This window comes from Miscanthus floridulus, chromosome 1, assembly GCF_019320115.1.
Source record: "Miscanthus floridulus cultivar M001 chromosome 1, ASM1932011v1, whole genome shotgun sequence".
In the NCBI taxonomy this organism is placed as follows: Eukaryota; Viridiplantae; Streptophyta; class Magnoliopsida; order Poales; family Poaceae; genus Miscanthus; species Miscanthus floridulus.
In genome coordinates, this window is record NC_089580.1 from 156,471,526 (window position 1) to 156,487,207 (window position 15,682).

A 15,682-nucleotide genomic window follows, 5' to 3' on the forward strand; every position below is an offset into this window, starting at 1 on the left:
GGGTTCGAGAACTTGATGAGCATCAGGCTTAAGGGGGAGATTGTTGGTGTAAGCTTGTTGCTCACGGTACCGAAGCTGCAGGCTAGCTAGTTAAGCGGGAGCAGCAAATTTGAATTTGAATGGTGGCGATAGTGGTCGGAGCAGTTGGAGCTGTGGTGACCGCGCTCACATCGAGTGCGCTTAGCAGCAGTTTACTAAAGCCATCTTGTATCTTAATTTTAGCAGTTTTTCATTAACACAAGTGTGTGTGATAGCTACTAGTATAAATAGCCCGATGTTCTTCACCATAGTTCATGCACTGGCGGGTTCTTTCTTCTTTGCCTCTATATTCCTCATCAAAGTTGGAGGAAGGGAAGCTTAAATTCTAGAGATTTGGCCTTACAATCTTATGTATATACAAGTTTAACCATATTTGTATTAGCCACCAAGGGCCGCTGATGGTGTGCACTGCTTCATTCTTCAGCAGCTGAGCGGCCATCTGATGCATCAAATGGTAAGCTGATCCCAACAGATATTTGCTAAGAGGAATTTTAGCGCCTACTGCCAAATGTTCTGCCATGAGTTTATGATTGTAAGTTGGACCACAAGATGACCCACAAAAGATGAATCTTTCTAACCACATATTTAAGAAGGCTACATATTCACTTTCGCTAATAGTTGACCCATCTCCAATATGGTTCAGAATGTAGCTTGCCCATCCTGTGCAGTCTGATATTTTAGCTAATTTCTTGGATTTAGCACTTAAAAAGTCATAAGATTGCATTGATCCTGTTATTCTAAGGCCGGTCAATATATAAACATCAACCAAAGTGATGGTTATTGGGCCGTGACAAAAAACAAAAGCATTTAGAGTGTTAGACCAGAAATAAGATACAGAAATCATGAGTAAATCGTTCCGCTCCATCTTAGACAACAAGAGTGTCAAGCATTGATTCAAGTCATAAATCTTCCAATCTCTAGCCTTTTTATCAGATACCCTACGAAACCAGTCTCTCTATCCCTTAGGCATTTTGAGCCAGTTTCTGAAGAGAGTTTTGGTGTTCCAAGAGGATAAATCACTATAGATTGTTTAAAGGGGATTTGGTTGGTTTTTTTACGGACAAAATCAGATGGATCAGGGTCACCCATAGGCCCGAGAAAATAGACATTGAGAGCAATAGCCGATGGAATCAAGATGTCGTTCCTCATTTCCTAGAAATCAGATTAAATAAATTTGAGAAGAAAGGAAGTGCAGGATAGCGGCTGATACTTGGAAAGCGGGAACTTGGAAGCATACCTCAGGGACGTGGTCGCTGGTTGCTATTGCAGCCAAAATAGATCTGAATCTAGGAAGGGTTGCTTGAAGAACAGCTTGATGAAGCAAAAGATTTGTTAGGGTTGAGGCCTTGACGATGTCGGCTTTGGTTGTTAAGATTTACTCGAGAAAGAAGGGAAAAGCAAATGGGTCGAGTAAGTTGGAAAAGATACTGTTAGGATATTATATAAGACTCGGACCGAGAAGTCAGGAGTCATGCGTATATCTCGAAATAAAACGGTTGCGACGTGGTAAACAGGTAAATAGGAATTTTGGAATAAAATCATTTTTATTCAAAAATTGGGGGACATGTGTTTACACCAAAATTTAGAAAGAAGAACGCGGGAACTCGAAGCTTCCAAGATTATGTCAATCAAGGAATCGATTGTATAAGAATCGATATCAGCTGATTCACATGTGGCACTAGAATCGGCTCTATTTGAATGACGTCAGCAGATAACGACAATGGGCTACGGTTGGCGTCGGGAAATACATGTCGGACTCTACAAAAAGGAAAAGATTAGGGTCTAAGTTATCTTAAGATAGGAATGTTTTCTTTTATATCAAAGATTATAACAAGTCGTACTTAAGTAGGATTCATGCTTAGGCTCTGGGTATAAATATTGGACCCCGACTATTATAAAAAGATATCCAATCAATCAATATAAGTTACTTTTTTCGGCTTTACGCCAACCCTTAGGAGTAGGAGTAGTGTAGATCTCGGCGAGTTTTTCAACAAGCAGGGCTGTATCGGTCCGGCCGACCTCCAGCTTGTCTTTAAGTACTGTCATGGCTTATACTTCTGTTTGTACGACTGCATCGGTTAAGTTTGACCTCCACTACGAACTCTAGTATAAGCTAGTTATCGACTCTTATCTAGTTCAAATATGGATGCATCGGTTAAGTTCGACCTCCACTGCTCGAATTAGATTAAGGTCAAGTTATCGTCTCTACCTAAGAGTGGCATCCTTTGGGTAGATTCATTAAATTACTGATCTTGCTGATGTTCTTATTGTCATTAATTTTCAGCAACATCAACCTGCCCGGTCGAAATCGATCTAGATCAGCCTTACATCCTTTTAGTCCGTCGTTTGTTTTGTTACAATACGGTATTTCTTACTTTGAGCGACGGGTTATGTTTCATTGGTTGTTCTATTTCGATCTTGATCATGCATAGTACGTGGTTAAGGCATGTCCGATCTTGAGGAGGTTTTGCTGGCTGGTTAAATCATGTCTATAGTTCACTGTTATGGCTGCAACGATCCGGTCGACCCCCACTGATGGCACTTTAGATCGAAGGATGCTAGTTGGTAGATTTGTTCTCGATCAGGCATGACCTTAACTGTTTGCTATGCCTACATCGGCTAAATAATCGATCGCCTATATTTTAATGTCTACAGTGTGTCTTCGTAATTCTGTTAAATGTGAATATATCTGTTTACTTTGAAGGTTTGATTTGTTATCTTTATCACGGCTGCCATCGATCTAGTCGAACCCCACTGTTAGAGATAGCAAGTTAAGTCTGATGAGTTCATAGATTTATCCATGTTAAATAGTCGATTATTCACATGTTGTAGTTCTTTTTTCACCTGAATCGGCTCGCTTGAGCTTTCACGCATATAGCATGTCTTTCGGAAAGCCTATCAATGTATAGATGATTTTATAGATTCTTTGGTTTTGGTTTGTTATTATCATCATAGTTGTCATCGATCCGGTCGAACCTCACTGTTGATGATAACAGATTAGATTCAGAGCATTTGTAGATCCATTTGTACTAAACAGTCGATTTGTTCGCATGTTATATCCTTTCTCATTAGATTCGTCGCTCTACACTGGTAATACTCACCTAGCTGATGATTTTACTCAAATCTACGTGTATTGTACTTGTCAACATAAAATCAATCACGATCCACGAGCTTTACAGTACGTAACAGCCGATTTCTTTGCGTATCGGCCGTTTAGTCGATTTTTTCCGTCTGGCTGCTCCCGAAGCGGCACACTTGAAATTGTCTGGGCAAAACCGGCATGTTCCACCTTAAATTACTGATAAACTTTCTCTCCTTATCAATTGCAGGTCAAATTGACCGGCACGCCTCGGGAGGAATTCACATGGTCGGCTATCTTTGCAATTGAAGCCAAGTGGATCCCTGGGCTCATCCTAAGCAGATCTTTCCGGCTTGTTGTGTGCTCGGCGCATCGACACATTTTTGCGTCCACAGTTTCCCTCAATGTTTTTTTCTCTTTTTTTCTTTTATGCTTATTTCAGTTTAATCTTTGAAAAGTCGTAGTAAATCATAAAATAGAAAATTCAGTTTTGTTGGACTTTACATTAGTAGATCTACACAGTGAACATATGGTATCTTATGTTTTTAGTACAAAGCTTTTGCTATAGTTTTAGATCGTAAGAAATTGGTCCAAATGTGGACCATAAAATTTTTACCATAATTGGACCACGCAAACTGTATCTATAAATTAATTATAGAAAAGCATAGATTTAAAACTACAACTAAAACTTTGCAACAAAGCATACCATATCATATGTTCAATGTGTAGATCCACTCATGTGTCCAATAAAATTGGACTTTCTATTTTGTGATTTTTTTGGTTTACTACCATGTTTCAAAGATTTAGCTGAAACAAACTTAAAAGGAAAAGAAAAAAATCACCGAGGGAATACAGCCATTGGGTCACGTCTCCGGTTGACGTAGGTACAATAGATTTTTTTCCTTGAGGGAGTGACGAGCAGTCGCAAATGGAGCGAGTCCAATTCGTTCGTATTACGGACTAGAAGAAAATGAAGGGCCTTCATAAGTGGGCCCAGCCCACCATTAGACTGGGCTGAGCCCGAGCGGAAAAGGGCAACTCGAACGTTGTTCTTTCCAGTGTGGATCCGGAGCGGAGAATGCGGGCAAAGGCCGAAGGACACGCCGACCAGCAGCTTCTTTTCCGCCGCCTCCCCTCCCACACTTTTCCCTCTGCTGTGCTCTGCTTGCCGCTCTCCGCCTCTCCCCGATCTCCTCGTGTCGGGTTGGCTTCCGCTTCCAACTGATTCGACTGGCGTTCGCCGGATTCGAGCGCCCGACATCTGCTGAGGCTTGGCCGCGAGCCTGCGATTCGAATCCTGAGGACGAGATCGACGGAGCCGCCGGGACCGACCGAGTTCCGGTCGCCAATGCCACCGCTGCTCTTGCTGCTCCTGTTGGCTGCGGCGCTGGCGCCGGCGCCGGCGCGGGCGGGGGACCCGTACGCCTACTACGACTGGGAGGTCTCCTACGTCTCCGCGCAACCCCTCGGCGTCAAGCAGAAGGTGCCGCCCAGCCATTCCCTCCCCTCCCTTCCCTCGCCCCTTGCATTCCTGCAGCAACGGCATCGACACTGACATTGGCAGGGGCACCAGGTGATTGGCATCAACGGCCAGTTCCCGGGCCCTCCCCTGAACGTGACCACCAACTGGAACGTGGTGGTGAACGTCCGCAACGCGCTGGACGAGCCGCTGCTGCTCACCTGGAACGGCGTGCAGCAGCGCAAGACGGCGTGGCAGGACGGCGTGCTCGGCACCAACTGCGCCATCCCCGCCGGCTGGAACTGGACCTACACGTTCCAGGTCAAGGACCAGGTCGGCAGCTTCTTCTACTTCCCCTCCACGCCGCTGCACCGCGCCGCCGGGGGCTACGGCGCCATCACCATCAACAACCGCGATGTCATACCCATCCCCTTCGGCTTCCCCGACGGGGACATCACGCTCTTCATTGGTGACTGGTATAACCGTGGGCCCAAGGAGCTCAGGAGAGCGCTGGACGGCGGCACCCTGCTGGGCGCCCCTGACGGTGTGCTCATCAATGGATTGGGACCCTATCAGTACAACGAATCAGTGGTTCCACCAGGGATTGTCTATGAGAGAATCAATGTCGAGCCAGGTTTGCATTGCAATTTGAAATTTTCATTTGCTAGACTATTAGATGGAGAGGGGATGAAACCAATAGTATTGTCATGGGGATTGTCATTTCAGGGAAAACTTACAGGTTTCGGGTACACAATGTTGGGGTCTCAACAAGCCTCAATTTCAGGATCCAGAACCACAACCTGCTCCTTGTTGAGACCGAAGGCTCCTACACCTCGCAGCAGAACTACACCAACCTGGACATCCATGTTGGCCAGTCCTACTCCTTCTTGGTCACCATGGACCAAAATGCCAGCACTGATTACTATGTTGTTGCAAGCGCACGCTTCGTTGATGCAGCTGTTGTGGATAAGTTGACTGGCGTGGCTATTCTCCATTACTCTAACTCCCAGGGTCCAGCCTCTGGTCCTCTTCCGGATCCCCCGAACGATCAGTATGACACGGCGTTCTCTATAAACCAAGCAAGATCCATCAGGTATTTCCTATTGATTTTGCATTATTCCTATCCCATGCAGTGTAGATGGCGTTGCTCACATATAATGCATCCTTCAACCATTGCCCTTTTTCAGATGGAATGTTACAGCTAGCGGTGCCCGCCCCAATCCACAGGGCTCATTCCATTATGGTGACATTACTGTGACAGATGTGTACGTGTTGCAGAGTAGAGTACCTGAGCTCATAGATGGAAAACTGCGCTCTACTCTTAATGAGATTTCTTACATTGCGCCCTCAACCCCTTTGGTACTTGCACAAATATTTAATGTCCCTGGAGTCTTCAAATTGGATTTTCCTAATCATCCTATGAACCGACTACCAATAGTTGACACATCTATTATAAATGGCACCTATAAGGGCTTCATGGAGATTATATTCCAAAACAATGCCACAAATGTGCAGAGCTACCACTTGGATGGCTATGCATTCTTTGTTGTTGGGTAATGCAGAAGCCACACTCCTCTTCTTTATCCATATCTGCTTGGATTCTCAATCTGATGGTTGTTTTCTCTCAGGATGGACTATGGTTTATGGACAGAAAATAGTCGCGGCACCTATAACAAATGGGATGGTGTTGCACGCTCTACAATCCAGGTGCTGAAATTCACTGTCTCATAGTCTTTATAGACATCCAAGTTAACCATTGCATTAGTTGCAGTATGATCAGTAAACATGCTTAAATATTAAGCGCATATGCCACAACTTAAAACAGCCCATCTTTTAGTTATTATTCCAATATTAGTTGGAATGGCAGGTAGCAGCTACACGCAACTAAATTATTTGCATATGTCTGACTGACAAAAATATATATATCCTGTAGTGGTTAAAATAAATTATTTGGTGTTTTTAGTTTAATGCTATTTCAATAAGGATAAGTCTATGAGATGAACTTAGATAGTTAATCAGTTCGTTTGCTCTAGCAATTTCCGTTCTCGAACACGCAGGATAGTTGTTTGTCTTTGTATTAAAGAAGAAGAGAAGGGTAGAACCCAGAGTACACACACATACACTGCCTTCGGTCTTAGAGTACAAACACGCCCATAACTAGAACAGAAAGGGACCAAAACGTGACCTAAACAGACTTAATTTTTGCTTCGGGGAAGAATCGGTGTTCATTGTTCTGTAATCTATAATTAACAGTTAAACACTGTAAATATTGCTTGTACTATCCACTTTGCGATGCATTATTGGGTTGTTGTACAATCCTTAGCTTGGCATGCCTTTGATTGAGACTGTGTCTACTTGATTGCAGGTATTCCCTGGAGCTTGGACAGCTATTCTTGTGTTTCTGGACAATGCAGGCATATGGAACTTGCGTGTTCAGAACCTTGACACCTGGTACTTGGGTCAAGAAGTGTACATAAATGTGGTTAACCCAGAGGACAACAGCAGCACTCTTCCGGATAACGCAATTTTCTGTGGTGCACTCTCAAGCCTACAGAAGTGAGCTTCCTGTGACTTTGTACATGCTATAAAGTTTGCACCACAAGCACAAGTTTACTTATTTCTACCTGTTCTTATATAGGACATGGCCTTGATTTTTTTCTTTCTCTGCAGAGAACAATCACATAGATTCCAATACTCAGAAGCTGCCCCAGTTCCACAGTGGGGAAAAACAATTTCTCTCCTGGTTTTGTTGGCATGCTTTGCCCTTTGGTCACGATGATTCAACCCCCACCTAAGTTGTCTATTGATGTCAGTAGGGGGACACTGCTACAATGGACATGAAAGGCAGTATGAATGATGTTAGATTATTTTTTGAGAACTCTGATTCTTGATTTGGTTACACTCTTGTGGTTTGATGCAACTCCCAAAAGTGGGAGATTTGCAGAGGTGGAGTAAGATTTTTTAACCTCCAGAAGTGTAGGTAAATAATGTGCTTGGTGTTGCCGGGTGAGTTGATTGTTTTCATGTTTTGTATGTAAATTTGACTGGTTAATTAAGACCACTATGTTGTACTTATTTCCAAGGTTGAAGGTTGTTAAGTTTCCTATCTGGATCCTAGAAGCTTAGGATACCATAATACCAAACCAAAACGATAATGATCTTATCATGTATTTTAAATTTTATATTATATTATCCCTATCCTAATACTATAATTGAGTTCCATATGATTCCATGATATTGGTAGGATCTTCTATAGAATCTACGATCCTACATAATATAATCCTACGATCCTACATGATATAATTAATATTAATATAAACGGCTTTTCAAATGATCGTGACGTGACAATATTATTTAAAGTTAATAAGTCCACTTAAGTTTAAAAAAGCTAATTATAATAATAATAATTAATATCATAGGTTTCAATCTTTACAATATATTGGCCCCGTTCGGTTTATCCCATATTCGCCTTGTTCGGTTTTTTTTTTCAGCCGGAACAGTGTTTTTCTCTCACAATAATTCAGCAAGAACAGTGTTTTTTAACCAGTTTCAGCCAAAATTCTGCCAGCCGAACGGGACCAATAAATCTTGTATAAAATTATATATTTTTAGAATCTAATGATCAGTTATTCTACCTATTTTTTCGATCCAAACAATCTTGCTTATTAGGTGGTTGTTTGGTTCTAGCCATAATATGCCACAACTAACCTTAGCAAGTGTGGCAAGCCATAAAAAGTGTGGCTAGCAAATTGGAATCCACACTTTATCATGTCTACGGGGATGTTGTCACATTTTTGTATTGACATGTGGAGCCCAAAAAAATTTGCCTAAGTTTAATCGTCAACCAAACGCTTGTCAATTTGATCAAACTTGCCTAGGGGCCTATTTGGAGGATCTTCTCTCGGCTCCGGCTTCTTTACTGTAGCAGTACTGTGGTGGAGCTAGGGAAGCCCCAAATATGCGGCTCCTCCGACTTCTCCTCTTCCTATTTAATTTTTGGAGGAGCGGGAGCTGTTTTCTTCAGTAAAGAACAGTGATGCACAGTATGTTGGGACCAGGAGCCTAAGCACCTCAGAGCAGCACCAAACCGGGGGCTAAAGTGAGATGTGACTAGCAACCAAACAAGCTCCTAGCTACGATGTATAGAGGAATGCCGGTACAATGCAAATCCTAGTGACCGTCGTTGTCAATCTGCCTGCTGTGATAGAGGTGTGTCTACAGTAAAATCCCGACTCAAATTCAATTATTTGACAGCACGTGGACGTGGTTGGTGGTAAAAAAATGTCAAACCCCAATGGCCGGGATAGCTGCTGATGTTCGTTCCGTTCGTTCTTTTCTTTTACTCCGTCGTGACTTTGAATTTGAAGTTTGAATGCTACAGCTAACTACTACAGTACCATTATTCGTTGGTTACTTGGTACTAGTTCACCATTGTATCTGAGCAGAAAGGAGACCCAGCTGAATTCAATGGAATTCCTTTGAAATTTCTCGCTGAATTGCACATTGCAGTGAGGGTCTGCCAGAGCTACTCTGCTCAATCATTCACCTACAGGAATGGCAATGCTTAAGAGTTAAGACTTGACCCGAATGGATTGTTTGTAATCAACTATCGATATCAATAATCATATTAAAAGGAAGCTGAGATGCTGAAGCCTTTCCCCAGGCAGCCAAGAAAATCAGCTGCTGACTGACTGACAGTGACATCAAGAGATGAGGGATCCAAGTATCCAACACACATGTCTACTTTGCTCTGCCTCTCTCTTTTCGGCACATGATTTTCGCCAGAAAGGGTAAAGAAGGTTGTTTTTCAACTAAAAAAATAGTGAGGTGGAAGCTTAGAACACAGCTCCTCTTAATTGAGCTGAGTAAGCAAGCAAGCAAAGCTGCCTAATTAAACCCTGAAGAGAGCCCAACGAAGCTCTCTTCTCTGCAGCGCAGCTTCGGCAGCTGGTGGTCTGGTCTACCACTACCAGGGAGAGGGATCGATCACCCACAGCCATGGCGGCCTGTGCGGCGGCGCGCATGTTCGCGTACAACGCCACCCTCTGCGCCTGCGATCCGGGGTACTACTACTACCTCAGCGGCAACGGCACCGCCAGCTGCGCCCCGATGCCGGGCGGCGGGTGGGGAGACTGGCAGGTGGGCTCCGTGGGCGCGCCGCGGAACCACAGCCTCAACTTCCTGGAGCCGGTGGTCTCGATCTACGCCATCCGCCGCCTCACCCAGTCCCAGGCCGTGATCCTCGAGGCGACCCTCGCGTCACTCCTCTGCTGGCTCGCCTTCTGCGCCGCGGCCAGGTTCGCCGGCCGGGATCCCCGCGGGGAGAAGAGGATGTTCCGGGCCCGGTACTGGGTCAGCCGCCTCGACTGCCTCTTCGACAACAGCCACTGGACGGTCCGTTCCCTATTCCTCTTGTTTGCTGTGCTAATTTCATGCCGATTCTGTACAAATTTAACCAGAAACGAATCAATGCGCTTAGGAATTGCATTGTATTTCGAGTAAGGCCTTGTTTGGATGCGCATGTATTCATCTCAATCAACATGTGTTGAGGTGGATTGGAGTAGAATTGAACTAAATTCCATTCCATTCCACTTCAACACGTATGGATTGAGGTGGATACACATGCATCCAAACAAGGCCTAAGTCTTGTAGTTTGGATTTTGCAAGGTTTATAGATCCACGTGTCTTCGCTAGGTGACTAGTTGCAATATTATTGGCATCAGAAGGTTACATTAGCGGAGCCAGAAGCTTGTAGGAGCCTGGGCAATTTCTATTATACAAAAATATTTAGCTAGAAAATTACATGGTTCTACTTTGATATAAAGAAAATTTCCTTTCGAACATTGGCGATGAGCCCGGCCGGCAGCCCGGGGTGGCCAGGCGGTGGCTCTGCCACTGGAAGGTTACAATAAATTATGGATGCGTTTCTCTGTGTTGAGAGTTTTATGAAACCATTTTATACTATATAAAATCGGAGTTTACACGCCAGCAACCAACGAACAAGTAATTTTAGTTTGATCAACGTGGAACTGTTTTCTTTGTTTCAGTCAACACTATCTTTGAGTTCTTCAATGATTTATGGGCCTTACCAATCTCCCTAAGTTAACTGAAACTTCCAACTTGCATAGCTTCATTTCCATGACGCGGCTGTTGTCTTAGAATTTATTAAAAAAAAGTTTATCCTGAGTCACATTGTTTTGGCTCCTGAAAATGTCCAGGGGGATCAGCAAGTACTAAGGAAAAGGAAAACCGAGTTGGGTGGCACATTTTCAGTCGCTAGCTTGATCATCTTCACTGGATTATTGACTGTGTAAGTGCTGCTTATAGACCTTTAAAAAAAATCATCAGTTCCTCTGCTTGCTTTTATTAGTTATCATATCTAACTTAATATCAGATTATTACAGGCTCTTGTATCAAGCCATCAAAAGGCGCAGCCTTGAGATGCATCGAGTCAAGTCAGCCAATGCTCCGGACCTGCTGTCTTTCGTGAATGATCTCGAGTTCCACATCACAACCGTCTCCAGCATGTCCTGCACTCAAGCAGTTGCTCCTTCGACGGTAGCAATGGGGACACCAGGCTTCATGGACTTCAGGGTGGTTCCCCTGCCAGCACTGTTCAACTACAGCTGCACAAACACAAGCCAGGGGCCATCCATTACGCTCAGGTGTAATGGATGCCGGGTCCCTCCGAGAGACCACTACGTGTCCTGGCAATTTGTCGACCTGCCAGGGCAGCCAGCAACCGCTGTTGGTTTCCAGTTCAACCTGACCGCAAGGCAACATGGCAACAACCAGCACATGAGCTTTGTGAGTGGTACGATGAACTCTGACGGTTATGCTGATGATGGCAAGTTGAAGACGTTTAGGGGAAGAGATTCCAATGTTCTGAAGATCCAGCTGTTCCCTCAGATATTCAATCTTGGTAACCTGAGGCTCTTGCAGCCACTGGTTCAGGACTTCACTCAAGGATCTACGTTTTCTGATGTCAGCAGCTTGAATTCGTCCCTGCAGAACCCCAGGGATGGAGTGGTGAATATTACTCTTTACATAAGTTATCTCTCGGACTACATTGTGGAGATCAGCAATGAGAGTGTAGTAGGCCCAGGTGAGTCTCATCTCATGAAACAATGTCCTTGCACAGATTTTACATTTGTAGCATCTAATGGAGACAGTTATCTGCAGTTAGTATACTCGCAAGTATTGGTGGCCTTTATGCCTTCAGTGTGGCAATTTGTCTCTGCCTCATGGCTCAAGTAAGTCTTTGCCAAATTGGCTTTGTTGTCTGAAAACCTTGCCAACGTTTTTTTTTTCATTTTTTTGCCAATGAAACTAAATAGTTCAACTTTGATTTCTGCATCTTTGCATCCCTTTGCCCTTTCATTTGGTTCCTTCACGTCCACTGTCCATTTGGTTATTATTATGCTTATTCTGTGGCACTGAAACAATGGAATAACGATGAGCTGTCTGTTTATCATAGCAAGAAAATAAAATAAAAGTTATGCAGCTGCTCGTGTTATTAACACATCGTGTTTTCAGTGTGAAGCAAGGATAAAGAAGCTTCATGACGAGGATACCAGAATGCTGAAAATTCTGAGCAAACGACGTGCTCAGCGAAATTGGAATAAGGTGAAGAATGGCTTGATCCAAATTCGATCAGTATATCATTCTGATTGTCTCCATGATCAATAAAGCATATTGATTTTGCTGGTAACAGGTGCGGAAGTTTGTCATGTATACCTGGGGTCTAAGCAGCCTGGACCCATCTGATAGAATCGGTCAGCAGCCTGAAGGGTCCGTGATGGATTCTCTGCATAGGAGGAGAGAACCAATTAGACAAGGAATCTAAGATGCTAACGGACCTAACAGAGTTCCTGGTGAAATGGTACAATATTTGTTCTTTTCAGTAGCTCTTGATGCAACACTCATATTTGTATTCAGTGCAGTAAAATATTTCTTCCACAAATCGTTATTTTTGTGATTTAGGAATATTATTTTCTTCTTCCATTCATTTTTTCTTATTCTGTTTGTACCTTACTTCTAATTTAAACTCAAGGAATGAATCTTGTGTAATGTTGCAGGGGGGAAATTGACATTGAAAGAGCCGAGGGAATGCAGCAATGTTGCAGGGGGAAATTGGCATAGAAAGAGCTGAGGGGATGCAGCATTCAGGCAGTTCAAGATAGCCTTGATGGATCAAGGCTTTGGATGCAAAGTTGACATAGCCACTTTGACTCATTCCCAACCCTTCCTGACATCCTGCATAGATGGATCTTTTGAAAATTTCCCCTTTGCATAGTCCTGTGCTCCCTGAAGATTTGTCAAGACAAGGAGCAAAAATTGTACAGAGGCAGATTGTCCTTGTCGCTTGCACCTGAAGCTGCAGAGGTAGACTTCCGCCATGTTCCTGGTATAACTCATTCACTACTCAACACCCAGTTTTTATTTTCTAGCTAGCATTACACCAAGTCACTAGCACATTGTAAACGAACAGTATACACAACTAGCATCCTATTGTGTCATGAATTTGTGATTGATTACTCAGCTGGTGCTTGGTCAGAATGAATCCAGTTGACATAGATGATTAGAATTACTTCCCCAACTTTGTTCATATCATGAAGCAAATGTCAGTTTTAATAAACTGAAATTTGTCCCATCCATTGTATATTTTCAGAGTCAATTTTCCATTTTCCCTCTGTGCATATATGCTTAAGAGCCCTGTCTAGTGAGTGCCATGTTTGACGATGATGGCTGATCTCTACAATTCGTTCGGTTCAGCTTTTCATAGTTCCCGCAGAAACAGATGTACAATAATAATAAATTGCCTGAATTCCTATTGCTTCTCAGATTGTCATGCTTGATTGTTTTCATGCACAATTATATCTTGAAAATAATGATAGTCCCCATTGAAAATAGTTAAACTGCAAGTCTCGAGGAAAAGGAATTAATAACAAACACTCAAACACTACTTATTTGTACATGATGCTATTCAAGCAATAACACCTTCATATCATTGACGTTGACGATTTATTCATAGTACTGATTCTAGCAGCTGGAGCGAACCTGGTAACCAAACACTTCCACTGACAGCTCTGGTTCCACCATATAGAACTGGGATGGAGCAGTGCTAAGGTATTTATACCCTCAAAATCACATCTTCTTCTTGTTCGCATTGAGCGCGACCAGGTTTGTGGCCCTGTCTCATGTGTTGGAGGGAAAAGAACCGGTGAAAAGGTGCTGGAGACGTTGTTGAGCACCTGCAGAGGCCAGAGGGTAAAGGACAGGGCGAGACCGCCATCCCGCGAGAGCCCGGAAAGAGGGACCGGAGCAGGGAGGTCTCTCCTCCTGCTCGGTGCACGAGCTGGAAAAGGAGAGCAGCAGCGCAATAGCGAGGCTAAGGCATGGCCGCCGCAAACCTGCTGGCTGCTTGTTTCTCAGGATGCTTGCAGGTGCAACTGGTGCTTTGGAAAGGGGCTGCTTTTGTAATGGTTGCCAATGCTAACCTTGTGCAGTTGTACTGCAACTATGGGGACAACAAAGGAATAAGGCCATGTTTAGTTCCTCTATTTTGCAAAATAATTTTGGATTCTGAGTCATCTTTTTGCAAAATGTAACTAAACATGGGTGTGAAAAGTGTACAAAGTTTCCCTCCAAAAAATTTCACATTTTGGACTCTAGACTCCTGAATCCGAAATTTTTCGCCTCGGTCCGCGGCCTGGACGCGCCTGTACCCCTCGCCCGCTCCCTCCCTACCCTATCCATTCGTTTGGACGCCACTCTCCTTCTTCCTTTCCCCATCTCCATCTCCGCCACTCTCCTCCACCGCCGCCGCGCTGATCTCCCTCGCAGCCGCTCCTCTCGGTCTCTCCCCCACCTCCTCCATCGCCAGCCTTCGCCTTCTTCTCCACACTTCCTTCACCGTGGCTGGCCGTGCCCTCTCCGCGCGTAGATCGGGCTTTCAAGCCGCGTCCGAGCGCTCATGGACGGATTCGAAGACAACGACGGTGGGTACGGAAACGACGATGGCACCTGCGATTTCTTCTCCCAACCGGAGCACTCGTCGGCTTTCAACCTCTACTCCGACCCGCCGGCGCAGTTCCCTAGCTCAAGCTCCATCAGCGCTCAACGGGCCGGCCTCTCCTCCCTCGATCTCAACTCCAACGGCGAGGCTTGGCCCGGAATGGGGAGGTACGAGAACCTCCTACGCTATGGCCAGGACGAAGCAGATGGCGATGTTGTAATGCTTATGTTGTAATGCTTATGAGTGATTGGTGCCTTCGGTTGTAATGGACTTGTGACATTGAACATTTGTACATGAGTTATATGGTTTCTGTGTATGAGTGATTCTGTGCATGCAAATGTGCCGAGCAGCATGCATAGCATGCATGTGCATGGCTGGTATTAATGGTCCAAAAGCATAATTTATTATGGGCAAATCTATCATCTTTTGGTACAGCTCAAAAGTTTTCAGGTACATCTAAACAGGGTCTGAAATTTTTTTTGCAGAATTGGCTTTTCACCTTTAAAAACATTTCGCAGAAAGTTTTTAACCCATTTTGCATCTAAACACCACCTAAGTGCCCTTTCCTTGCCCTCACGCGTTTTACTCTTCTTGCAATTCTAAACAACAATTGTTTCCCTTTTTCTGACCTCAGGGACCTATCAACAACCATTATGATATACTTCTATATTATATCATTTCTCCTATATGTCAGGTACCTGAATCTTTTGGTTGAAAACTCCCATCATAGATGGACCTCCATAGATTCTGAGCTCCAAGCACTGTGCTTCTCTCTCTCTCTCTTGTATGCTTCTTTGCTCTCAGCAAAGCACTGTGTACCAGAAAGTTGCAGCACTGCTGCTGAACACTGTAGGAAGCCAAGTGCCGGCACCGTCGACAATTCAGCATCGCTGTGGCATGTGGAGACTGGGGAATGTCTTGGAGTAGGTCCAACGTCCAAGACACCGACAAAAGCATGCGTACACAAATGATCCGTCTAAATGCCACGTACGATTGCCGGCTACGACAGTACGGAGGGCCACAGATGGTGCTGTATCCCACTAGGGCTTGATCAGTTACCTGCACGATTTTTTTATTTTAACATTTT

The 15,682-nt window shown here is 44.2% G+C and overlaps 1 protein-coding gene across 1 annotated transcript; it reads left to right on the top strand.

The window, feature by feature from the left end:
- Nucleotides 1–4,225: 4,225 nt before the first annotated feature.
- On the top strand, nt 4,226–14,351 carry LOC136544885 (monocopper oxidase-like protein SKU5). The gene is made up of 13 exons (XM_066536948.1): nt 4,226–4,601; nt 4,692–5,211; nt 5,304–5,670; nt 5,765–6,130; nt 6,206–6,284; nt 6,943–7,133; nt 9,875–9,971; nt 10,796–10,887; nt 10,982–11,682; nt 11,760–11,830; nt 12,114–12,203; nt 12,292–12,459; nt 12,656–14,351. Exons 1-12 carry the CDS (start codon nt 4,467–4,469, stop codon nt 12,421–12,423), a joined length of 2,841 nt encoding a protein of 946 aa, XP_066393045.1. The 5' UTR covers nt 4,226–4,466; the 3' UTR covers nt 12,424–12,459; nt 12,656–14,351.
- Nucleotides 14,352–15,682: the final 1,331 nt, after the last annotated feature.

Bases quoted from the DNA above. Each gene is read 5' to 3' on its own strand.
- LOC136544885 (XM_066536948.1), top strand. From the start codon at position 4,467: ATGCCACCGCTGCTCTTGCTGCTCCTGTTGGCTGCGGCGCTGGCGCCG. The intron at 6,131-6,205 runs GTAATGCAGAAG...GTTTTCTCTCAG, and splicing joins TATGCATTCTTTGTTGTTGG to GATGGACTATGGTTTATGGA. The intron at 7,134-9,874 runs GTGAGCTTCCTG...CGCCGCGGCCAG, and splicing joins GCACTCTCAAGCCTACAGAA to GTTCGCCGGCCGGGATCCCC.